Consider the following 25,545-nt stretch of genomic DNA (forward strand, 5'->3'; position numbering starts at 1 on the left):
GACTGCAACCTAACAACGGTGACTGTACACTATTTGGTCTCCTGATGACCAAGTGGTATGTGAAGAAGTACCACAGAAGAGAAAGGAGACAGTCCTACTAGCTACCTTCCCCCTTGCCTGAACCCCTGCCCTCCTCCTCTCCATGTGGGGTGAGCCCCAGCATGAGTTTGACCCCAGCAGGTTCTAACTGTTGCCATGAAACTAGCTTAAGTCTCACTCCATCCCTGATATCTAGCAAGCTCTTGATTCTCTGAGATTTAGTTTTCCCAAATGAGAATGACTTCATAAGACTATGGTAGAATTCACTTTGGTCTAGTTTTTCGCTTTTTGGGTTTTTTGTTTTGTTTTGCTTTGTTTGTAATCAGGGTTGCTCAGCATGTGCTAATTTGTGATCCTGGACAGGTTTCTTCACCTCTCAGCACCACATCTACAAAGAAGAGATGATAATCAGTCTTGCAGAGTAGTCATGAAGACTGGGTAAGCCGATGTAAGCCCAGAGCAGGGGTTTGGTAGACATTTGTTTCCATTCCCTGTGCTTGTTGAGTAGATTTTACAGTCACTAACCTTCTCCTCTGTGTGTTGAAGGGGTAGGGCTCCCATCACACTAGTGTGTCTCAGCTTGCACATGTTAAACACTTTAGGAATGACAAGGCCATACACATATTTCCTAGTGGCAGCTGAGCTCTGCTGACTGCAAGGAGCATCAGGACATTCCACCTTTGGTAAAAAGCACCCCCCCTTCTGCCCCCGAGGAAGCCTTCTTAGAAGTGTGACCTGATTTATCTCTCTAGTTTGGCCAGGACCCTTGTGGTATGGGTTGGCAGGTAATGATGGAGAGCTATCCCAGGTCCCAGCATACAGGCTCACCCATAGAAGCTCAGGTCAGGTTGTTATAGGAACCTAGGAATGTTAGGATGTGTGGGGAGAGGATCAGAAACCAAGACTTGATGGGAAATGCCCATGAAGATGAGAATCAGACCCAGGACTTAGAATGTGTCTAAGAAATGTCCTCTCTGGGCAGTTCTGACTCTGGCTCTGATTTTCCATCCAAATGCATTCTGGACCAATGTCTTTAAGCAGTAGCCTTGAGTACAGAAGATACCAGAGAGCATTCTACAAGTTAGGATGCCAGAAGCTGATGCTCTGAGAGAAGCAAGCTGTGCTTCGTAGCCTTTGGCCTTCCTCTGAATCATCTAGTAGATGTTTCCACATATGAGGGGTGCAACCTGTGGGTCAGATTTTTACAGCCAGGTTCTCCAAGCCTCTCCATACTACCAGCCTGGCCTTTCTAACGCATCAGTCTGATCCCTAAGGCTCATACTTTCCCTTGGTCCATCCCAGAGGATGAAGCTTGAGCCTCTTTCACTTGGTTCCTCCTTTGCAAACCTACCTAAGTCTAACCTGAAGTGTTGTCTACATATAATCCTTTCCTCTGGCACAAACAGAGGAAGGCCTGGCATGGACATCCTTAGATCCCTTTGACCTTCCAGTTTGCTGTTTCCTGCTCTTCCTTAACTGCTGTGCTCACGGCTTTGTTCCCTGTGGGCTGAGAAATCTGACAAGCCAGGCCCACACTTGGCCACAAAGTGATGAAACTCTTGTCCTTGGGTAGTTGACAGCACAGAAAGGAAGGGTAAACCTTGCCACAGCCTCCATGTTTCTCTGTATCATGTCCTAGATTTCCTGCGACCACTCGCTTACCATTGAGTTACTATCTTTTGGTTGTTTTCGTAAAAGCAGATACAAAGTCTGGTTCCCCAAAACGGTGCACCGAAAAATGTGCTGAAGTAGATTGACGTGGGATCTGACTTTCAAATGAGCCTCCTCTACCCAAAGCCTCGCTATCTATTATCATTAAGATCATGATATGTTATTTTTTCATGGTACAGTGGTAATACCCTTCACATGGGATGACTTCACATGATCCTCAAGTATACCAGTGAAACTGGCAAGATGGGACCTTGACACTTCCATTTCATGATGCCACCTCCAAAGAGACCCTTTTAAAGCAGGCACAAGCCGAACAGTGGTCTTTCAGGCCTGCAGGTGTCTTATCTCCAAGAATCTACTGGTGCCTTCAGCATGTCTGCATTCTTCTTTGCTCCAGATTATACTATCCCACCCTGCCATCCCTTTTTGTATTGGTTCCTTTTTGAGATAGGTTCTCAATTTATGTACAGCTTGTTTGGACTTCACTCCTCCTATGTGTTCTGGAGTGACAGGCATGCATCACTTTATCCAGATATTGTGCTTCCCCCATAGCTGTGATGACAGGTTCTGATCATCACTACACTCAGCTATTAGTTGTGATGAAATCTCAATAATTTTTGGAGGGGTGGGGGCCTGAGCGGGCCTTGAGCCACTATCCTCCATCTCTGCCTCTCAAGTAGGAGGGTAGGCTTGAACCCCTGCCTTAGACTTGGGGTTCTAGTTTCTCAAGATAATTTACTCTTGTGGCTTTGAGGGAGCTAAATTAATGCAAATGTCTCACGGGTAGCATCTGTCACATGTTTCCTTGGGACTGTGACTCTTGAATTTCTCCTTTACCTGTGAAAAGAGAGTTAAAAGCAGAGACTTGCTCTCTTTTTATACTGCAATTAATAGTGCAGCCAGTCTGCTCATGCCAAAACTGTTTTTTCAAAAATCAGTTTGTTGCTCCCACATCTGATAAGCCACTCAATGTGTTCTTGATACCAGCCCTTTCTTCCAATCCATTGACTATTGCCTTGCTTGAGGCTCATCCTCTCTCACCCAGCTCTGCCCCATAACCCTTCAGGCTTACAGACCCTCCTGTCTAACTCCCATACTATGACTAAAGTATTTTTTCTTTTTGTTGGAGGTGGGGCTTAAACTCTGTGCTGTCCCAGAGCTTTTCAGCTCAAGGCTACCACCCTACCCCTGGGCCTGGGTACCTGAGCTCTTCAGCTCAAGGCTACTGCCTTACCCTTGAGGGGGTATTGGAGGTAAGAGTCTCTCAGTCTGTAGTGCTGGGGCTGGCTTTGGGCTGGCTTTGAACAGCGATCCTCAGATCTCAGCCTCCTAAGTAGCTAGGATTATAGGCATGAGCCACCTGCCAGGCTCATGACTATAGTATTAGAAGCTCTCTCTAAATCCCATTATCACCTCATGTCTAAGAATGACACAGTAGATCTTTTCTGAGACCAAGTCTTAGTTGCCCTCTTTGTCTGAGCTCCAAATACTCCAGCCCCAAACATGCTGATTTTTTTTTTCTAAAATGATATGCCTGTCCTGCCTTGTATTTACATGCTTTGTGTGCAAAACTATTCTCCATGGGCAGTAATAATAATAAATTGAACAATCCTAGTTAAGCATCCTTCATGATTCACCTCTTTAGCTCTTCAAGTACCTCACAATAATTTTTCTTATTTTGCAGACAGGAAAACGGAGGCTCAAGAATGACAGGACCTAGCCAGTAGCCATGGCTCACGCCTGTAATCCTAACTACTGAGAAGGCTAAGATCTGAGGATCAAGGTTCAAAGCCAGCCTAGGCACAAAAGGACCTGAGACTCTGATCTCCAATTAACCTTTGGAAAACAGGAAGTGGGGCTGTGGCTCAAGGGTAGGATGGTAGCCTTGATCTGAAGAGCTCAGGGACAGCGCCCAGGCACAGAGTTCAAACCCTATGACCTACAATAAATAAACAAACAAACAAACAAACAAACAAATAAATAAAAGAATGGCAGGACCAAAGCTGAATGCTAGGTAGGATTCCAAATCTGTAGTATATAGACCTTGTGAGGTGTTCCTCCTCTCCCCGTCCCCCCACACCTGTCCAGGGCGAGGCAGGGTTCTCTGTCTGTGGTTCCAGAGCCCCCTGGCTTCCTGCCTATCCCAGCACTGGTGGTCTTCCCTGTGGCCAGCTAACCTATGTGAGCATCCCAAGGACAGAGTCCTGGGTATCCAACCGTGCACGCAGATGCTTTCTGAAGCCTCTTTATAAGTGAAAAGGTAGGTGATTGGGAAGCGCAGCCTTAACCTAGCTAATCCCAGCACTATGACCAAGGTGCCTTTGCATCTGCAGCCACAGGAAGACACAGCCAAAGGAACGTGGGCACCCAAACGCCCTCGGACAGCCCTGCACGTGCTCAGTTTCCCGGCCCACGTTCTGGCTGCCAGGCCGTACCAATGTCTCTGGGGGAGGCCGAGAGGGTGAGCTGAGAAGGCATCTGGAATCGCCAGGCGCTCCCCTTGAGAAAGAGAGCCAGCCTCCAGGTTTCTGTCCTCTTCTGTCCAGCTGGCCCAGGACAGGCCCAGGCACTGGCCTGGGAGGAAGGGCACGGAGCCGGCACCTAGGCATGCCACCCGGGCGAGGACATGGGGCGAGCCGCGGGGTGGGGGTGGGGGCGGAACGCCCCGCCCCCTCCGAGCCCCGCCCCCGCCGGGCCCCGCCCCCGCCGAGCCCCGCCCCTCCGCGTCGCGCCCCGCCCCGTTGTGAGGTTATAAAGCGCGCTCCGAGCCCGCGGCGGGCTCAGTGGCCGCGCCTCGCTCGCTTTCCGGCTGCTCGGCGCTCCGCCGCTGGCCACTCGTCCCAGCTCCGGTGCCGGGGCCGTCAAGGCTTGGGCACCGTCCCCGGGGCTCCCGTGCTCTGCGCGAAGCCCTGGCCCCGGTGGCCAGGGCATGGGCCAGGGGCGCGGCGTGAAGCGGCTTCCCTCCGGGTTGTGAACTGCACTGGCTTCAGCATGAAGACCCTCATAGCTGCCTACTCAGGGGTCCTGCGAGGCGAGCGCCGGGCCGGCGCTGCCCGGGGCGAAACCTCGAATGGAGGAGCTGAGCTGTCCCCGGAGAGATCTGGAAAATGGGGTGAGTGTCACACCGGGGGCTTTCTCTCGTCGTGGGGATAAGCGACTGCACACCTGTGCTGAAGCACTGGCCAGTGAGGAGGTCCCAGCTCCTCCCCCTTCCCTCCTTTGCTCTCCCTCTCTCCTGAGGCCGGGTCTGTCTGTCCAAAACTGCGCTCGAGCTCATGATCTTCCTGCCGCTGCCTGCTGAGCGCTGGAATTGCGGTCTTCCTTTTCTTTGGGGGAGACTGTCCCCGCTCCCATCGTCTTGTTATTCCACCTGATCCAGTCAGTCAGGCAACCTACTCAGGTCTAGGTTCGTTCTCCATTCTGGCAGTCAGTGGTTTTTGCAACATCTGTTACATCACTTCCAGTCCCCCCAACTGATCAGGGTGACACCACCCACCCTTCTCAGGTATTCGGAATATTGAGCTCCTCCCCAGCATCACCCCCCTCCACCCCCAGACTGTTTCTGACCCCTGGGCAGTTCCCTCCCTTCGGTCTTCACCAGGTGGAACAACTTTGGCTTGAGAGGCTGAATGCAGCAGGGTAGAAAGGGTGTTGCAATCCCCTGAAGCAGCCACTGGATGGGGTACATGCCTGGCTAAAACAGGTGTGTCTGCACTGTCTAATATCCCTCTCCCATCTGCCAGCCCCGGCTGCAGAGCCCAGCCCATTCTGTAACAGCTCTGAGCATGGTGTACTCTGGATATACTTAGAAGGTGGGGGCTTGAAATCCTCAGTGAATTAGGAGCAGAGATGAAATCAAATGTCAGAGTTTTTCCTGTGCAAAGGAAAGCATTCCCACTCTCTTTACCTACACTTAAGAAACTGAGGCAGTTTCCCTCCTTGAGAATTAATACAAATTTAGGCGACCCTCCGTTGTCTTGGTCATCTCAGTTGTCTTGGACTGTTTGGCATAAAAACTCTCTTCCTAAGACTGCATTATGCTTGGAACTTCTCTAAGGTGATGTTTTTCTTTAGTGGTTAACAACTGCCTGCTCTATTCACCTTCATAAAAAAATAATTAATATTTCAGTGAAAATCCTAATACATAGACAGACAAGAAGAAAATAAAGGTCTCTGGTAAAGCCAGGTGCTAGTGGCTGGTACTTGTAATCTGAGCTACTCAGCAGGCTGAGATTTGAGGATCATTGTTTGAATCCAGTCTGGTGCAAGTGATACTATGCTAGCCTTGAGCACAAATGCTTAGGGACAGCACCTAGGTCCTGCATTCAAGCCCAGGACTGGCACCAAGGGAAAAAAAGTAAACTATCCAATGATACTTTTCTATTAGCATTAGCATTTCTCTATGCATAGAACATATTATGCATAGAACATGTCGTAGATATAGCTCTGAATTCTGTTTTCCCCTTAAGGTTACATCATGAGTATTTCTTGCTGCTAATCAAATCACTTCTAATATTCTGGCTGGAATGATCAGTCTCTCTTTCGCTGTCTTAACATTGACATTGTTCCTTGGGCTCTTCTCATTGCCCTTGGAGAAGTACAGAGCTTCTTTCCCCATCCTAGTGTGAGCAGCCTTATCTGTCCTACCCACCAGCCAATAATCTCTGACAGCCTCTTTTTAGTGTGCTCTGTTCACCGTGCCCTTTGATGCACTACCAGGGAAAGAAAGGATTGCCCACATGCATGTGTTTACAATGTTTTTGTCTTTGGATAATGGAATAGGAAATCTTCTCTGTGGTGATTCTTCCTCAGGATCCCTTCCGAGACTCTGCAGTCCACAGGCTGTGAGCTATGTCTTCCAGGCGCCTGTGACCTTAGTTTTCAAATTTTAAAGTTTGTTACAAAAGAAATTTTTTTTTGCCGGTCCTGGGGTTTGAACTCAGGGCCTGAGCACTGTCTTTGGGCTTTTTCCTCAAACCTAGCATTCTGTCACTTGAGCCTCAGCACCAATTCCGGCTTTTTCTGTGTATGTGGCATGGAGCAATAGAACCCGGGTCTTCATGCATGCTAGGCAAGCACTCTACCACCAGGCCAAACTCCCAGGCCACAAAAGAGAACTTATACTCCAGAAGGTTGTTATTTGTTTTTTTTTTTTTTTGCCAGTCATGGGCTTGAACTCAGGGCTTGGGCACTGTCCTTGGACACTTTACTCAAGGCTAGCCCTATGCCACTTGAGCCTCAGCACCACTTCCAGCTTTTTGTATGTATGTGGTACCGAGGAATCGAACCAAGGGCTTTGTGCATGCTAAGAGAGCACTCTACCACTAGGCCACATTCCCAGCCCCAGAAGATGGTTTTGACCAGAATTTCCCATGTTGCTAGAAATATGAATTTTAAAAACTGGGTGCAAGAATTTTCCATCGTGGAATATAGTAAGGACTGAGATGAAATGCAAACCAGTCAGTTCAGCTCTGAGATTTACTTTAATAAAAGACTAGGTGGGGTAGGGGAGGGTACTAAAGCAAATTTGGGTTATCTTCACATCTTCGTTGCACCTATCCTACATCCTTGGTTTTTGAAGACACACCCTAGTGGCCTAGTTTGCCTCTGTAGATAATTTCCTCACTGCTTTAACATGATGTGAACACTTGTTGGTGGTAGTATTCAAGGAGAGCCCATGGATTCTATGAAGGGAAGTGCAGAGCTGGGTGAGTGATAACAAAATATACCTTGGTGTCTGATTTCTTTGAAGGAGAGTGGGTGATGGCTATATATTGGGGGGCAGTAGTAGGGGTAATTTATGTTTTGTTTTGTTTTTGCCAGTCCTGGGACTTGAAACCAGGGCCTAGGCACTGTCCCTGAGCTTCTTTTGCTCAAGGCTAGCACTCTACCACTTGAGCCACAACATCATTTCTGGCTTTTTCTGTTTATATAGTACTGAGGAATCGAACCCAGGGATTCATACATGCTAGGCAAGCACTTTACCAGTAAGCCACATTCCCAGCCTTGTGTTGGTATTTTCTAATATCTGCAGTGCTTCCCTGGTCCAGGTGTGGAAGCTCTAGTTAGTTGTGTGTGCACTCATGGCTAATGTGGTGTGTGTTACTTGCACTCTTTAGGCCAGAGCCCCTTGTCTGTATCTTCAAAGTTCAACACAGGACCATGCACATGGTGCAGGTAAAATTCTAAGCTGATGTCTGTTGGCTCCAAAGAGCCAAACTGAAGAAAAGGATGTATTATAGGGGGCAGGTATGAATACAGTAAAGGATTTATTTTTTTTTCTTTTGCCTGTCCTGGGGCTTGAACTCAAGGGCCTGAGCACTGTTCTTGAGCTTTCTCAAGGCTAGCACTCTACCACTCTAATCATAGCACCACTTCTGGCTTTTTCTATATATGTGATACTGAGGAATTGAACCTGAGTCTTTGTGCATGCTAGGCAAGCACTCTACCATTAGGCCAAATTTCTGGCCCCCAGTTGCTGGGTGACCTCATAAGCTGGGGTAGGGGGAGTGGGTTGGAAGAGTGTTTCATCCTTCTTCCCATCCCTGGGGGCCTGAAGCAAGACTTCAGAGAGGGAGTGAAAAATGGTCAGAACTGTAGAACTGAATCAGAATGAGAATCTCACTCTCATGTTCCCCGCTTCCTCAAATCTATATAGCTTTACCCCCATCACTTTCCCAGTTATATACTTCGGAGTTATCTGTAGTGGCAAGGAAGGACTGGGAAAGGAGGGCCAACAGTTTTTATTTTATTAGCAGGCAGATGACTCAATAGCCAGTGTGGAAATCATGCCTTATCCCCACACACCTCCCTTTAAATTCCACAGCAAGTATTTGAGTCATATCTGTTGTTGCTGGATCTGGCCCAACCCTCATGGCACAGATGGGAATGCTGAAATCCCCAGAGAGAAGAGACTTATTCAGATGTGTGAGAGCCAGCCTAGAGCCCAAGTGTGTGGTTAACCTCCCTGCACCATTAAAGAGTGGTGTGGGGCCCAGGAAGGGCTAAGCACTGCTCATTGTGGGTGTTCTGCAATTTGCTGAATGAGTGGCATGAATGAGCTGTTGATGGCAGGCAGCTCCTCTTTCCCAAGCTTGAGCTCTAGTGGTGCATGGAGATACCTCCCCCTTCCCCACCCTCCACCAGAGCCTTGGTTGCCAGATGAACTGCTTGCTGCTACCTGCTCTCCCCATACTTTAATCCTAAATTCCACCTCAGGGCCTCTGAGTCCACATGAGCAGCCACCACCACCTCACAACCTCCTGTCCACCAGACCATCTCAAAGCCTTTGCACCTACTGCTTCCTGCCCAGATCTTTGCAGGTCTGCCTTCTGGATATTCAGACTTCTTTCAGAAACCTTCCCTAGCCACACCACCCCAGAAGAACCCTCCCCCCACCCATCCCAATCTCACCACATATCCCTTACCATTACCTTAAAATCCTGTGTATCTGTTTAGGTATTTGTAACATAAGAATGTCAACACTTGCGGGGCCTGGAGCATGGCCTAGTGGTAGTGTGCTTGCCTGGCATGCACAAAGCTCTGGGTTCGATTCCTTGGTACCATATACAAGAAAAAAAGCCGGAAATAGTGCTGTGGTTCAAGTGCCAGAACGCTAGCCTTGAGAAAGACCAAGAACAGTGCTCAGGCCCTGAGTTCAAGCCCCAGGACTGGCAAAAAAAAAAAAATTGTCAAAGGTACCCTGTCTGTTCTTCCTCAACGTTGGGTTTCTAGCATCTAAGTACTCTGCCACAGGTAGTAGGTGCTCAGTAAATATTTGTTAAAATGAATGACTCATTAATGGGATTTCCTGGTCCTCTTGTCAGAAAGCCTTGCTGGTAGCTTTCCCCAAGTCTCCTCTTCTTCTGCTAGTGACTGGGGCTGAAGCTGTGTGCTTCCCCAGAGACCCCCACACTCTGGTGAGCTGACTGCGGGGATCAGCACCTGGTGGGTGAAACCACACTTATCATGGTTTACCTCACAGTTTCTAGCACTTAGAAGCCCAGATCCAAGATCCCTGCCCTGCTTTTTCTCTGACACATGGCTGGGTAACTCACTGCTTTTCTGGCATCTTGGAGCCTCCCATCACCAAAATAATCAGAAATCCTAGACTCTCAGAAAGTGAGTGGGCAAGTGCTTCATAAACTAACTTAATAGTTTTGTGCCATTGTCCTGTGAGATGTGCTGTCAGTCCCAGCTGGCTTGTGGATAGTGCTGCCTCTGCTCCGAAAATCTATATCTTCATTGTTGAGGTGGGAACATGTCTCTAGTTCATTGAGAAAACTTCCCCGTGTGTCTACCAGCATACCAGCCTTTGAGAAATAGAACCCTGGCGGCAGCAGGGTTGGGGGGGGGGATGTGTACAGAGGGAATAGAGAGGATCAGCCAGCCAAACACTGTCAGAGAAGGAAGAAGTGGGAACTAAAAGTAGGAGGTGAAGAAACTAAATCAGAAATCAAGGGAAATTGCTGAAAGAAGTAATCTTTAGTGTGAATCTTGAAAGATGCCCAGGCATCTTTTGTCTTAGAAAAACAAATCAGAATATCCAAGTATAGGAGGATAGAAATAAAGCATGTGCAGACTCACTATAGACCTGTATTGTCCAACTTGGGCTCTGGTCCTGGTATAGAGAGGCAGAGACAAAGGAGACAGGATGCTACTATGTACAGTTCTGCAGTAACTTACCTGGGGAGGAACCTGTGGTAGTCCTTTGGTGGTAAGAGTTTGATTGGCCACTGGCCCTACTGATACTTGAATCTAAGGTATGTACATCCCTGTCCTGCTACTGAGGTGTCCTGCATCCTCAGCAAGCCACTCTCAGTCCTCTGCTGTACAAAATGAACAACAGTACAGCAAAGGTAGCCTTTTAGTTATGGTGCTGAACCTGAGAGCCTCATAGGAACAGGAAGCCTAAGCTCCTGTTGTTAGAGCCTTTAGAAGTTCTCAGTGGAAGTCTAGACCAGGAGCCTTGTGCTCTGCATATACTCCCTGTGTGGCCTTGGGTGAGACCCTCAGCTCCGTGATGCTGTTTGCTGTCCTCTAGTGTTCTTTCCCACTCTGCTGGAAAAGTGTGATGATGCTAGTCCTGCCTTGGTTGCTCTGGGCCACACTTCCTCATTCTTGTCTCTGTGTCAAATGTGGAAATGGAATTTGTTCTTGCTTGGGGCCCAGGTAAGCACTCCACAAGAACCTGCCTCCCCACATTTGCTGTAGATTGTCACAGGGGCCTATTTTGAGGACTGCGTGGTGACGCATATGCCAGCTAACAGTGTTGCCATGGTGCTCCCTCCTACTCCAGTATTCTTGAATGTTCTGGATCAGAAGGTAGGGGTGGAGAAGGCGGACCATTGTGGTCTTCAGCCATTGTATCACAGTCCTAGCTGTAGCTCTAGGGTGTCCAGAACATGACATCCTATGAAGCCCATTTCTTTGGGCTTACCACCTGAACCTCTACCTTCCTTTATGAAAACAGAACATGGGAAGACCCGTGCCACTGGAGTAGCCAAGAAGGGTCAGTGTTCTCTTTATTTAGGAGGATCTTTTATGGATTAAAAATAATGATTGGAGCCTGGCTCACACCTGTAATCCTAGCTACTAAGGAGGCTGAGATCTGAGGATTAAAGTTCAAAGCCAGCTCAGACACAAAAAGGCCTGAAACTCTTATCTCCATTTAATCTCTAGAAAAGGGGAAGTGGGGCTTGGCTCAAGGGTAGAACAGTAGCCTTGAGCTGAAGAGCTCAGGGACAATGCCCAGGCAGAGTTCAAGCCCCAAGACCCACAAAAAAAAATAAAAATAAAAATAATGATTGGTAAATTCTAGCAGATCACAGAAGGTTCAACTTGGCAAGGCCTCAGACTTCAGCTGTTCCATTAATTTAGTGCCAAGGAAAAAGATGTAGAGAGGAGAGGAAGAAGCCCATGTCCCCATCAAGTCTGTGGAGACCCAGAATTGAGGAGGTAAGCCTCAAGACTGCCTGCAAGTTGTATTTCTCTTATTTTGGTTTCTTCTGTAGGCCAGATGTCCCAGTGGACCCTGTTTAATGACACCTAATTTCCAAAACAGAACCCTCAAAGGAAATTGCTAGTCTTTGCAGAAAAGGACTCAGCAATGTGTTGTGACCGAATGAATGATTAGCTGTCTGTTCCATCTGAAGTTGCAGGGACTGGGGCAGTGGCTGGCTGTCCTCCCTGCTTTCAGGGTGGAGGTCAGCACTCTATGGCCTTCCTTCCAGTCCTTCACATCTCCCTCTCTGCTCCCACGGTCTGTTTTTCAGGCAATGGAACTGCTTACATTTCGGCCTTAAACTTGTATTTCCTCGCAAGGCCTTTGCCTACACCATGGACAGGGCTCTACTACCTGGACACTTGACTCCTTGCATCCCCCTTACCAGCTTAGCATCACAGCTGAGTTATTACTTCCCTAAGAAGGCTGGATTGGAGCCTTCTCCTTGGTGCCTAGCCTGGCTGGCCCTAGATGTAGGTTTCACCACCTTGTTTCCCCAGCCATACTGGGTGCCAGATTCAAGAAGATCTCACAGGCTCACACCTGTAATCCTAGCTAGTTAGGAGGCTGAGATCAAAGCCTGCTTAGGCAGGAAAGTCCAAGAGACTCATCTCTAATTAATCACCAAAAAGCCAGAAGTAAAGCTGTGGCTCAAGTGATAGAATGTACGTCTTGAGCAAAAAAGCTCAAGGGGTGGTGCCCAGTCCTTGAGTTCAAGCCCCAGGACACACACACTCACACTCGCAAACAGTTCTCAACCTGTTGACAATCCCCAGGCTGTATAAAGTCCAGTGGAATCATTTGGTACACAACAAGCAGACATATATGCTTTTCATGAGCTGCCTAACACGGTCTGCCCATATTAATAATTTATATGACTTTATGATGTTTAAAAAAATCTAATTATCTCTTGGTAGAAGATAGTTTCCCCACCCTTGCTAGCAAATGCCAAAAAACATTGGGAAGCTTAGCTCCCAGAGCAGAATGCAGCACGTAGAAGGCACTGAGAATGAATGGAGTATTGGGTTCCATCCTTCTCTTATTCTCCCCATCTTTCACTCAAGCCTATACCCCTCCAGCTAGGAGGGTCCCTTCCTTCCTAATTCCTCTGGCCAATCCACCATGAAGTAGGCTTATCTGTTCTTGTCCAAGCCCTGTTTATTCATCACCATATTTTCAAGCATTCATTTAGTAAACATAATCCTGTACCTGCTCCCTGTTGGAATTCTCAGATGAAAGAGACCTAGCTTCTTGAAGACAAACACACACCCTCGCCTATGTTGAGAAAGATTGATTATAGGAGTGAGGTGGGGCTCACACTGGGCGTAGCCAGTCTAACCTGGGCAGGAAGGACTCGGTGCTCACTGGTTCAGTGTGTGCAGAATGACTGGCCAAACTAGACTTCGAGGTGAGAGGACTTTTTCTAGGGGTACTGAAGGCAGGGAGGACCGGGAGAACAGGAGACTCCTAGAGGAAGAAGTCTCTGGCGTACTATATGGCAAGGCACTGAACAGACCTGCCCTGAACTAGGACCCTAATAATAGCAAGTCTAACTCTCCACAGTAGGCAGTTCTGCATGTCTGTCCCTGTCATCATCACATGTAGACTTCACTGAAAGGGGCTAACTGGGGGCCCCTAAGAGACAGCTTAATTCTGGCTTCAAAGAAAAGGCATCTTTTCTGAATTTGGGATTACTTCCTAGACCTCCCTGGGCCAGACATTATGCCCAAGGGGGTTGATATAATGGTCTCCAGTCCCATGCACATTTATCTGTACTTGGTTACAGATGAGTCCAAATGAGCCATCCCTGGGCTTGGGGTATAAACAGGATGCTACATTACTTAGGGAGCCCAAAGGGCCATTTCCACCTCCCTGCTTCCCTAGTGAGACACTGCTTGGGCCTTTTTCCTCCCATTCTTTGGAATCTTGTAAGGATCCTGTGTGGTAAGGAAGGACAGTGGGTCTTGAGAGAATGGTTTTCAAGGCCCCACAGTGGGAAGCAAAGGAGCCAGGGCTTGAATGCAGTATCTTTCCCATACCTTTGCTCCAAGTCAGGGCAGGTGTTGTCATAAACATTAGACCTGAGAGGACACCAAGGCTCACTTGATAATTAACTGGCATTCACACAGATCTTTACTTTTTTATGATGCTTTTTCCTACACATTATCTCCTGTAATTCTCTTCACAATCTGGCCAGGTGGATATTAGTCTCACTATGCAGATGAGGAAACTGAGGCTTGTATAGGAAGTGACTCATCCAGGCCACACTTCCTGCACATTAGGAACCAATTTTCCTGACTCCTATCCCTGCACCTTCTCTGGGATGGTATATCTCTTCCTTCCATAAATACTGGTAGAGGTGGCAAAGGAAACAGCCTGGGCTGTCTTCCTGCTACCCTGCTACCTGTCTGCATGTTTTCCTGTGTGCTCAGCACCTTCTCTCTCATTCGAGAGACTCTCTATTCCTGGCTCTGTCTTGCCCCCAATTCCTTTTCTTTATTCCACCACATGTTAGCATGTGCCTGCTTTCTCTTCCCCTCAGCCCAATCTGAGCTTCTTCACAGGCAGAACACCATCTGCTGCTTCCTGGCTCTTTCTTTCCCTAGAGTTTGCCATGAATCCTTAGCACCTTCTAAGTGCTTTGCTTCTGTCTCCAGCCACCTCCTCCAGGAAACCACCCTGGATTGCTCAGTCCTACTTCTCTATTCTCACCTTCTCTCCTATGTAATCCTGACTACCCTCCCCCTACTCTTTCTTGGGCTTTTGTGTATCCATCTTTGGGGCAGTTCCCCTGACCACAGTGTTCTCTCTCCTCTTTTCTTCTAAGCTTGCCATAGAGAGGCCTCAGGCAGGGCCTTTTTGATGCCTCCCTGCTGCAGCCTTCACTCTCTTACCTCTTAATGGGAAGCCTTGACATATGCAGTCTTGACAAGTTGATTGCTCACCGTTTATACCCTTCCCACTCAGCCACATGGAGCAGCAGTGCCAGTCTCACCTAGCAAATGCCACGTGTCTCTCACACGCTTCACCTCTCCTTTGTCTCTCCTGCAGTCCTGTGGGGTTTCCTCTCCTTTATCCGGGGGCAGATAAGTGAAGTGAAGGAGAGGTTAGGTGAGCTAACGTTAGGCAGGAAAGACTGACTGGAGTCCTTCCTCAGGTCTAAGGGGCTGTTTAGACTCTGGCACTTTTAGGCAAGTGTAGGGAGAGCCTAGGAAACTCTGGTTTCATTAGCACTCGGGTGTGGCTTCCCTGGTCACTCTGATTATCAGATATAAGACAAGGTTGCAACACACCTGCCACCACCCAAGTCTTGCCTGGCCTGTTGTGTGCAGCTCCAGTGGCAGCAGGTAATCCATAGCTATTTGGCCTAGGGCCACAGACAGCTCTAATATCAAGCTGGTAGCAGGTAATCTGTGGTGGGAAAACCTAAGTGGGCTTTACAGTGTTTCCATGAGACTGCCTCGTGCATATGACCTAGTGTGGGGCAGAGTGAGCATCCCTCCTTAGCTGGTGTCTTTCTAGAACCTGTGTGTAGATGGCTGTGTAGTCAGTCCTCAGTGACATGATATTGTAGAAATGTTGAGAAACCTGGACCCAGCTTTCCACTGTGAAAGATTAATCTCTCTTGCTTTACTCTGCTTCAGTTTTCTCTCTATAAAGTGAGATTGTCAGTCCTGTGGCTTCTCTACCTTTCCAGGGAGAGCTATGGGACACACCAGACCTGACTAAAGGGGAGGAAACTACTTTCTGGATGGCTAGGAAGTTTCTTGGACTTCTTTATGTCTCCCCCTCCCTCTCTATCATTCCTAAATTGAAGAGCACATGTAGTTTGTCCAGTGAACGGATCTCTCTTAAGATCTCTTGAGGCACATTTGGGCAGAGCCCCGCTCTGTTACTGTCTTGCTGAGATGTTTTGGGTGATGATATCAAGAACAGGAGTCTGCACGCCTGGGCAAGGGTTTTGGAGGCTGAAGTTCTGTGGGCCCCTTGGACTTGGCCCTGCATGAAGCCCATGGGGCCTGTGGAATGTCCAAAGCAGAAACTGCCTTTTCTCTTAGCAAACTTTCTGAGTACCTGTTCCATGTCAAGCTCTGGCAGGGCACTGCAGACCTAGATGGGCATCAGAGAGGCCTAGACTTAGGCAGCTCTGGATCTCATATGAGAATTAACTTGCACTAGGCAATGAGCACAACACAAGGGACTTTATGCTAGTTCCTCCTGACTTCCTTGCTCTAGGTAGACAGGTAGCCCCTGCCAGCTCTAGGTTTATATTGCCCATAGAGTTCTCAGAGGACAGATGCTCTACCTCTGACGGCTTCCTGGAAGAAATGCTGGCCACTTGTGATTTAGAAAGATGAACTTTCTGTCATTGTTCATCCTCAGTGGACACAGCAGGGTGGAGCAGTGACTCACTTAGGCCCATTGGGGGCTTCCATTGGGGCCTGGGGTTCAGCATCTGTGAATAGGCTAGTTACTCAGCTAAGCCATGCAGAGCCACAGCCCGTTACCCTTCTACAGGCAGCCACCACTGCCTTACACAGTAATACTAGCTCTTCTCTCCCCCCTCTCTACTCCCTACCATGTCCCCTAGTCTGCATTCTCACCTGGATGGCACGGTGAATTCCGGGCAGTGGTTGAGGCTGGGTATGTTAGTGTGAGAACAGAATTGACTGATGGTAAAGTCTGCCTGGGCTCTGGCAGAGTCTGCCTGGGCTCTGGCTCAGGACTTGGGACACAGCTCTCTGGCTCTGAGGTTTCCTTGGTAAAATGAGGTGAAGGTTGAACAACATGGGTTGTGAGTTCCTTCCCTCTGACTCTAATAAGCTTAGTAGGGAGATTCAAATGAGGCAGAGGGAGAATTTTTAGGTTTTCTCAGGTGTTTCTGGTGGGGTGTGTCACTGGTAAGAAATTTCTGCATGGCTACTCCTGAGCCAAAGTGCTGTCACCAGACACAGTTGGCTAGTCCTGACCCAAAGACAGGGTCTACATTAGTTGCAGCCTGGTTTGCCTTCTCAGAAGTGAGTCTCTGGTGCTGGCCTTGGGGATGGATCCTGGCAGCAGGAGGATCCCCTACTATCTTCGGTCTCCCAGTCTTATTCTGCCTGACAGATTAGATTTGACAAGTCCTGTTTTCCAGAACTTGTCAAAAGTATTTGCCTGAGTAGATCCAGGCAGCTCTAGCCAGTTTACAGGTAATACTGAGGCTGTTGTGTTCCTGGACCACACTGAGTAGAAAGTGCTTTCTGTCCCCTTTCCAGAGAGGACACTGGCCTACTATTGACTTGCCTATCATTAGTCTATCACTGATGGCTATGGCAGCTGGAAGGTGACATGGCCACTTGGCAGCTAAGAGCCTGGTTTGGGCCTCATTCCCCCTCCCCCTCTGGCTTATCCAGGTCTCTTCTCACACTCCTCATACCTAATGCCTACCATACCTGGGTGACCTTGAAGTAGATAGTTCTAATTTCTGCGCCTCGGTGTCTATTGGGCTCTGCTGATTGAATCTAGAGGGCCCTTGGACTCCAGTGTGTGTTGATGGGCCAGTCTTAAGATGGGATTTTGATAGGTAGGGACTGGATTATAGACCAATCCTCTGGAGTGGCAGGGAACCTAGCCTCTTTATTTGCTTATAGGGTAAGGCGAGAGGTTATAAGACCCTCAAGGAGAAGTCTGTGTCTGAGTCACATCCTGAGTTTTGAGCAGTGTGTGGTGGAAGGAGTGCTTGGGTAGCTCACAATAGGCTCTCAGTGAAGATGTGCTAGGCAAAGGGCTCACAGCTTGGCTCAGGGAGGGAAGAGTGTGAACTGGCCTTGCTTTATTCTAGGGCTAGAAGAAGTAGGTGTGGCCTACAGACCTTGCTGTGTTCTTACCCAGTGCACTCCAGCAGGACATCATCCTGGGGGTACAGCCACAGAGGCAATTAAGTGGGCACATCTTGTCCTGACCTCTAGACCTGGCACTTGCTTGATAACAAAGAATAGCTCTAGGCTGCCTGAAGTCCTCTGCCCCTGTGGGCACTGTGCTGATGAAAGGAAATCTCTCTGCACGTGATGAGGTGAGGGACTACTGGTATTGGGGTAGAAGCAGGAGCATCAGTCCCGGACAGGGGTTACTGATGCTCAAAGTAGAGTTGGCCCCAAAAACCAAAACATTGCAAATCACATGTTGAACCTCTGTCCCTGATCTCCCAGGCAGCAAAGATTAAATATTTGTGCTGGTGCAGATAAAGGATAGAGAGAGGTGTTGGGAGCAGAGTTGAGAGCATAGAACTGGCCATTATAGAGGATTAGCCAAGGCCCAGCTTGTCTGTGTGATCTCCCAGTGATGCTGAGAGGGGATGCCATGCTCACTGTGCCCATGTAGAGACCAGCGACAGTGTCTGACTCTGTGACCCATGTTCTCATATCTGTGAAGGTACCTGCAGAATGTTGGGTTGGTATTGGGAACCCTGAAAATGGAAGAAAGAGTGGCATTTAACTGACATCTCCCTCTGCCGCAGGTACTGGCTCCAGCATCCTCTCTGCCCTCCAGGACCTCTTCTCCATCACCTGGCTCAACAGGTCCAAAGTGGAAAAGCAGCTCCAGGTCATCTCTGTACTACAGTGGGTCCTGTCCTTCCTCGTGCTGGGTCAGTGTGGCTGGGAGGGAGAGTGGGTGTGTGGATGAGACCGTCTCAACAGAGGTTAGAGCAGAAGCAACCTTCCCACAGTCTCTTCCCACTTTCTTCCACCTTTGGGTCTCTGGTTTAAGTACTCCATTCCTAAGCATGCCTGAGGAGAGTGTGGGAGGAGGTGCTGTGATCCATTTTGCAGATGGAGAAACGCTTTCAGCTTAGAAGTAGGCAGCTTAGCCAAAGCCACCGGAATAAGGGCTTGTGGGACCTCCCCCCGCCCCCAAACCCTGTGCCACTCACAAAATTTTCCATGAGGCACATTGTTTTGCCTTTTGGGTATCTGGTGCCTGATTTAAGGCCTGACTGTTAACAAATAGCTCTGAGACCTTGTACAGGAGACTTGAGCCCTGCACATTCTCCTTCTGACTGTGAGAGCATGTTGCTTTTGTAGAAAGGAGGTAAAGGGAAGAGAGTATGGTAGTATAGCTTCAACTGTAGGAGAGCTTTAGTTAAGGGAGCACCCCCGAGACGACCGTCCCAGTCCTTCTCCTCTCTGCTAAATATATTCTGGCCAGGAGCCTCACTGCCTGGCTGCCATCTCAGCCAGGAGCAGATAGGATCTAGAAGGAGGGCATGTCTTGCTCTCCTGTAAACTTCTTCCCAGGCCTTGTGTACCCGACACAGCAGGTCGCTTCCCGAACATGTCAGTACAAGCCAGCCTGCCACACTGCCTCCTGTGTCTGTGGCATGGCCCTCTGAGTGGCCTGCTCAGCCTGCTATCTAAGCTGCTGGTGCTTAGCAGGTGTTAACACCTACAGCAGGAAAGACAAATCCCTCAATGTATCAGGCCCTTGATATGTCCCCTCTAAAGCAGAACTCATCGAGGGGTTCAGTGACAGCCCAGGACTGATACTCATTAAATGGTGAGGTTTGAATGAAAACCTAGTGCCTCTTTAGGGAGTCACTGAACCTCTGAAATTAGATGCAGGATTTAATCTATGTATTTTATCTGTTGTGGGGCTTGAATTCAGGGCTGGGGCACTGTCCTTGAGCTTTTATGCTAGCACTTGACCACTTTGAGCCATAGTTTGACTTCCCAGATGCAAGCTTATATGCAAAACCATGTAGTTCTTTACCTGTCCTCAGACTCTTACAGGGACAACAGCCCTAGAAAAAGAAGGAGCAGAGATTTAGAGAATAGAGCAACTTAAATCAAGGACACCAGCCCCCTGATTAGACTGCTCCACCAGCTCTCCTTTGTCCCCACATGCACTCAGAAGCCACTATGCTCTGTTTTAGTGGGTCAGGTTTTGAGTAGCTTGTGTAGCCTCAACCCACGCTGCAGCCGATGGGGTCTGGCCCCAAGCTGTAGGTTAACAATCAAGCAGGTCCAACCACAGCCCAGAAACCTGCCTGAGCGAGTCTCCCCAACATCCTCCTGTAAGTGGGAGTCAGGCCTAGGTGGGGATGGGCAGGTCTGCTAAGCTTCTGCTAATTACTATTCTGAAGCAGCATCCCACACCTGCCTGCAGAGGCTGACCTGGTATTGCAAAGCTGCCCCACCTATCCCCAACCTGCCCCTGGCTGGACCAGAGCTTTTACTATTTGTTGTACCATGGAGCCTTCTGATATTCCAGTGAATGCTGCCCCACCCTCTTTCTTTTGTGCCACCATTGGGGCTTGAGTTCAAGACCTAGGTCTTGTCCCTCAGCTTTTTTTTGTTCAAGGCTGGTGCTCTACCAGTGCTCCACTTCCAACTTTTTGGTGATTAATTGGAGATAAGTGTCTCATAGACATTCCTATCTGGGTTGGCTTCAAGTTGTGACCCTCAGATCTCAGCTAAGGTTATAGACATAAGCCACCAAGGCCAGGCTTTATTTTGTTTTATTTTATTTTTATTTGATGATGCTGGAGTTTGAACCCAGGACTTTACTTACAAGCAGGTACTCCACTACGCCACACCTCCAGCTTTTTTCTTTTTGTTTTTAAATGTGGAATAATACTATACAGAGAACATTAGGTTTCAACAGAAACCAGTGCCAGTGATATAAGAATCTAATGTATTCGGTAGGTCAGGTATAGTGGCTTGTGACTGTAATCCAGATATTCAATGGAAGGAAATGAAGATGGAGATTCAAGACTTGCCTAGTTAAAAGTAATTGAAATCCCATATCAACAAGCAAGCTAGATGTGATGGTCATTTCTGTAATCTCAGCTACAAGCAAGGGATAAGATAAGAAAGAGGATCATGGTCCAGCCATTCTAGTCAAGAACTGCAAGATCCTATATGAAACATAACTGAAGTAAAAAGGGCTAAGGCATGGCTTAGGTGGTAAGATTTCCCACCTAGCAAGCATGAAGCCCTGAGTTCAAGCCATAGTATTGCCCCCCCCAAAGTTTTAAACTTGTAGATTTTTATAGTTTAAAAAATCTAGAAGCAGGAATAATGCTTACTAATTCTTTTTATTAAACTGCTGTAAGACATGGCAACATTTTTTATTAGCTTCTTAATCATCATCTGGAAAGATGCATTCTAGAGTAACATTATTTAAAAAATAACTGGGTTGAGTTTGTGGCTTAGTGGTAGTGGTAGTGCCTAGGATATAATAGGCTCTGGGTTCGATTCCTCAGTATCAAATAAACAGAAAAAGCTGGAAGCAGTGCTATGGCTCAGGTAGCAGAGTAATAACCATGAGTAAAAGAAGCTCAGGAAGCTTCAAGCCCCAGGATTAGCAAAATAAATAAATAACTGTGATAAAGTCACAAGTGGGTATAATAAAGCTGGTGCAGGGTGTTTTCCACTCCCAAAGGTATAAACATAGTCCTTTCCTATGTCTCTAATACCAGAGGATACAATGAAAAAGACACTGACTGAAACTTGACTCTTCTAGCAGAGGGCCCAAAAGATGGTATGTTCTTAAATAGGATTTCCTTGCATTAGCCACACAGTTCTTACCTTCTTCATAAACACCAGCTAAAAAACATTTTTTTTAAAAAGCCAAGGAAACCCCTCCCCCAAAACACACAAACCCCCAAACAAAACAAAAACCCACAACTGGATTTCCTACATAGCCAAATGAAGGCAAGAAGGATTCAACAAAGCAGATACCAAGTAGCACTTCAAAACCGCAGACCACAACCAAAGCACCAGTCAGACACTGCTCATTTAGATGTGTTCAAGGATGCTGACATCATTAATCACCTGCTTATATTTTCAGGAAAAGGGAGAGCAGTTACCACAGTCCTTTGTGCTCAATCCAACCATCATGTTACAAAAATAGCAAGTTTCTCTACCCAGCACCAGGTATTTTCATTTCCCTACCACAAGCCTGCAAATGCCATAACAATCTCTGAAGAATGTAAGGAAGCAAAGAAACCACATCTAAAGCATTAGCTAGTGGTCACCCTGGTATTATCTTCTTTTTTATTCTAGTGTTTCATCTATTTACAGAAAAAGAATTTTGTCAATCATGGGGCTTGAACTCAGGGCCTGGGCACTATCCCTGAGCTTCTTTTACTTAAGATTAAGCGCTCTACTACTTAGAGCCACAGTGCCACTTCTGGTTTTCTTGTGGTTAATTGGAGGAAAGCGTCTCATGGATTTTCCTGCCTGGGCTGGCTTTGAACTTCAATTCTCAGATTCTCCAAAGGATTACAAGCATGAATCACCAGCACCCAGCTCATAGAGATTTTTTTTGTTTTAGGTTGAAAGTATATACACTTAAGAACTAAGTTCTGATGGCTTTGCCAGGTGCCAGGAGCTCATGCCTGTAATCCTAGCTGCTGATGCAGCTGAGATCTAAGGATTGTGGTGGTTTGAAGCCAGTCCAGTCAGGAAAGTTGATGAGACTCTTATCTCCATTTCACCACCAAAAAGCTGGTAGTGGAGCTGGGGCTCAAAAATGGTAGAGCTGTAGTCTTGAGCAAAAAAGCTCAGGGACAGTGTCCAAACCCTGAGTTCAAGCCTTAGGGCACACACACACACACACACACACACACACACCTAATGGTTTAAGTAGTGAGTGATACAAAATAAGTTTCCAACGTATTTTCAGCAACGATAATGTGATGTGAAAATACTTTGGTCATCTTTTGGTGTCCTTTCAGCAGGCAGTGCTGAAACTTCCACAACTTGTTATACTCCTAAGGGTTAAGTCTCCATGAGAGATGAGTGCAGGGGTATATGTCACTTTCTACCCCATCCTCAGCCATAGACATTTTCTGTGTGTCAGGTTGTGTGTTACCCTCATTTTGTTTTCCCAACACCCTGGAAGAAAGTAGTGCTCAGGTCTGAGCAGTGGCAGTATGTGGCAGGGCCATGGTGTTCACTGTTCTCTGCTTCCATGGATACTGAGCACCCACTGGCTGCTCTGCACCACAGAAAGGCCTCAGGACATGAGCTGCTTTAGATCCAGGGAGACGAGTTGTGGAGTGAATGGGTTCTTTACTGCATGGAGAGTGTTTATGTCGCATGGGTCAAGTGACTTAAGTTCCCACTGCAGCCCATCATGACCTCATATAAGTTAGGATAAGGGACAGTTTCTCCAAGAGAGCGCAAGAACTAGACTCTGAGAAAGGAAGATTTGCTGGATTCTACTTTATTTTTTGTCGGAGACCTGAACTTGAACTTGTACCCGAGGCTTTCAATCATTGGCTGGTATTCTACCATGTGAGCCACTCTTCCAACCCTGGATTTGATAATTTTGTCCAATGATACTTTCCATGTTGGTGGCTAGGGCTTTGCCTGGTTTCCACTCCCAAGGAACTCAGGGGAGCTTCTGCTACAGGGAGTCTGATGAGAGGGGCACATGATGAGAGAAATGAGAAGGGCTGAAACTAAAATGCTTTCTCCCCGAGATCGCCTCAATATTTTCTTTTTTTCGTGCCAACCCTGAGGCTTGAACTCTGGGCCTGGGTGTTGTCACTGTGACTTTGTGCTCAAGGCTAGTGATTTACCAGTTGTGCTATAACTCTTACTTTTAGCTTTTTTGGTATTTAATTGGAGGTAAGAAGACTCATGGACTTTGAACCTTGATCCTCAGATCTCAGCCTCCTGAGTAGCTAGGGTAACAGATGTGAAACACCGGTGCCTGGTCTCATCAATTTTTTTGTCCTCTGTCTAGGCTGCCTTGGCCACATAGTAAGGACAAGGTAGACAGGGCCATCTCCTTCCCAAGGAGACCAGCCTTCCACACATGGGCCCTGGTGGACTCTGACCCTTTAGCCCTACTACCTCCAGAGGAACTGGGGTTTGCTGGCATTTAGGTCTTCATCCTGCTCACACCCTACTGTGAACCACAAAGACCCTGCTTGGGCCCTCCTGCTGCCACAGAGACTCCAATCCCTGCAGGATGTGGGGCTGTGATAGAGCCTTGCCAGGCCTAAGTAAGGGGACCAGCAAGCTGCTGAACAATGTGACTTTGTAAGCAGCCTAAACATAGATGTGGCTCTTTGCCCAGCTATCTAAGGAATGCCACAGTTGCCTATACCAGGGGATGTGAGCTGCAGATAATTTCCAGGACTCACCTTCCCTGTATGTGATGTCCCTTTTCTACTGTCCCAAGGACCAGATGCTTGGCCACTCTGCCCAACTGGTTCAGGGTTTTAGGATGGCTTGCAAGTCTAGAATAGGACTGGCTTTGGGGAGGGGATGTGACCAGAGTGCCATTTCTCTGCCCTTAGGCTCACAGAGCCTGTCCTTTCCCAGCCCTTCCAGAGGAACTGCTTACCATGATAGGAGAAGAGGGCACTGAATTCCTGGGCCAGGCCTCTCCCACACCTCTTCTACCAAGCATGAGTTCCTGCTGATTTTTGGTCAGCGGGCAAAGATTTCCCCGCCCCAGTATGGAGACTCAGAGGTGCAAGATCCACAGGGATAGATTGATCCTGGACCACTTCTGGAAGAGACAAGGGCTGAGCTGGGCCTGAAAGCTAAGGCAAGCACCAGAGAGAGAGCAACCAGGGGCAGGCATGAAGTAATCCATGCCGGTTCGTACCTCCCTTACTTCTCTGGTGCCAGGTTCAGCCCATGGCCAGCAGCAGGTCCAGAGACCAAGAGGAGTCTTTCAGGCATTCTGCTGGGGTTGGGGTTGAAGCAGACTCTGGCTTTGGCCTGGGACTGCTTGGCAGCCCTCCCTTGACTTGGATGGAGCCAGCTCTCTTCCAGCTAGCACCTATGGGGTCCCTCTACTGACACTGAGACATCTCATCTTTTTGTGAACTTTTGAAGTGTGTGGACGTCAGAGTCAGATCCCAATCTGAAAGCTGGTTCTGCCACTGTCCTAGTGGGGAAACTGAGTGATTCACCTTCCCTTCAGCTCCCATATTCCCATCTCTACAATGAGGGTGGGGTGGGGTGGGGAGGAAGCCACTGGCTTAATCCAGACCTGAGAAATAGAGAACAGTTTTAGAGAACAGCTCAGGAGCAGTCTCCTCCCTTGGTTCAGAGTGACTTTGCCAGGAAAGCTGTGGGGAGGGACCATGAGCATAGCTCCACAGGAGGCTGGGCTCCCTCTGCTGATACCACTGCCCAGACATCATGGAGCCTCGTTCCCCCTCAGCACCAAGGCTGCCCTGTAGAATCTAGATGATTCTGGGGTCCATGGCTTTGCTCCTCACCAGGCTAAGTGTTCCAGGAACACTGGGAGGACGGGGCTTCACCTGTGGCTGTCTGCCTGCCCCCAGGAGTGGCCTGCAGCCTCATCCTCATGTACACCTTCTGCACTGACTGCTGGCTCATCTCTGTGCTCTACTTCACCTGGCTGGCATTTGACTGGAACACACCCAAGAAAGGTAAGCACATGCTCTCTCTGCACAGCCACAGCCCCTCTTCCTCATGGATGCAACCTGGTTTTCTGTAACACTGATTTTATGGAAAGCACAGGGCAGGAAAGTGTGCTGTTTTGGGTGGGGGCCCTCCATCAAGGCTTTCATAGCTCAGGGAATATATGTGGGAAGAGGCCTGCTGGGCAGGGTGGACAATGCAGCGGGGGCTGACAGGCCCCTCCTGCAAGGCTTCAGACTGGCTCCATCTTGACTGCCTTACACAAATGTCCCCTTACCTCCACTTTGGGCCAACACTGTGTTTTGTTCCCTGGAAGGTGGCAGGAGATCGCAATGGGTACGGAACTGGGCTGTGTGGCGCTACTTTCGTGACTACTTTCCCATCCAGGTAAAGATTTGTGGTGGTATCTTGGGAGATGGGAATGGAAGAAAATTT

The 25,545-nt window shown here is 48.2% G+C and overlaps 1 protein-coding gene across 1 annotated transcript in view; it reads left to right on the plus strand.

Annotated features, from left to right (window-relative positions):
* Nucleotides 1-4,504: 4,504 nt before the first annotated feature.
* Nucleotides 4,505-25,545, plus strand: part of Dgat2 (diacylglycerol O-acyltransferase 2) — a 31,465-nt gene continuing 10,424 nt past the window's right edge. Inside the window, exons 1-4 of the mRNA XM_090348439.1 lie at nt 4,505-4,822; nt 18,213-18,341; nt 25,011-25,118; nt 25,427-25,497. Coding sequence (XP_090204565.1) covers nt 4,702-4,822; nt 18,213-18,341; nt 25,011-25,118; nt 25,427-25,497 — 429 coding nt within the window. The 5' untranslated portion in view covers nt 4,505-4,701. The remainder of the gene's footprint in view (nt 4,823-18,212; nt 18,342-25,010; nt 25,119-25,426; nt 25,498-25,545) is intronic.

Source organism: Megascapheus bottae, chromosome 16, assembly GCF_031878675.1.
Source record: "Megascapheus bottae isolate mThoBot1 chromosome 16, mThoBot2.hap1, whole genome shotgun sequence".
Lineage (NCBI taxonomy): Eukaryota > Metazoa > Chordata > Mammalia > Rodentia > Geomyidae > Megascapheus > Megascapheus bottae.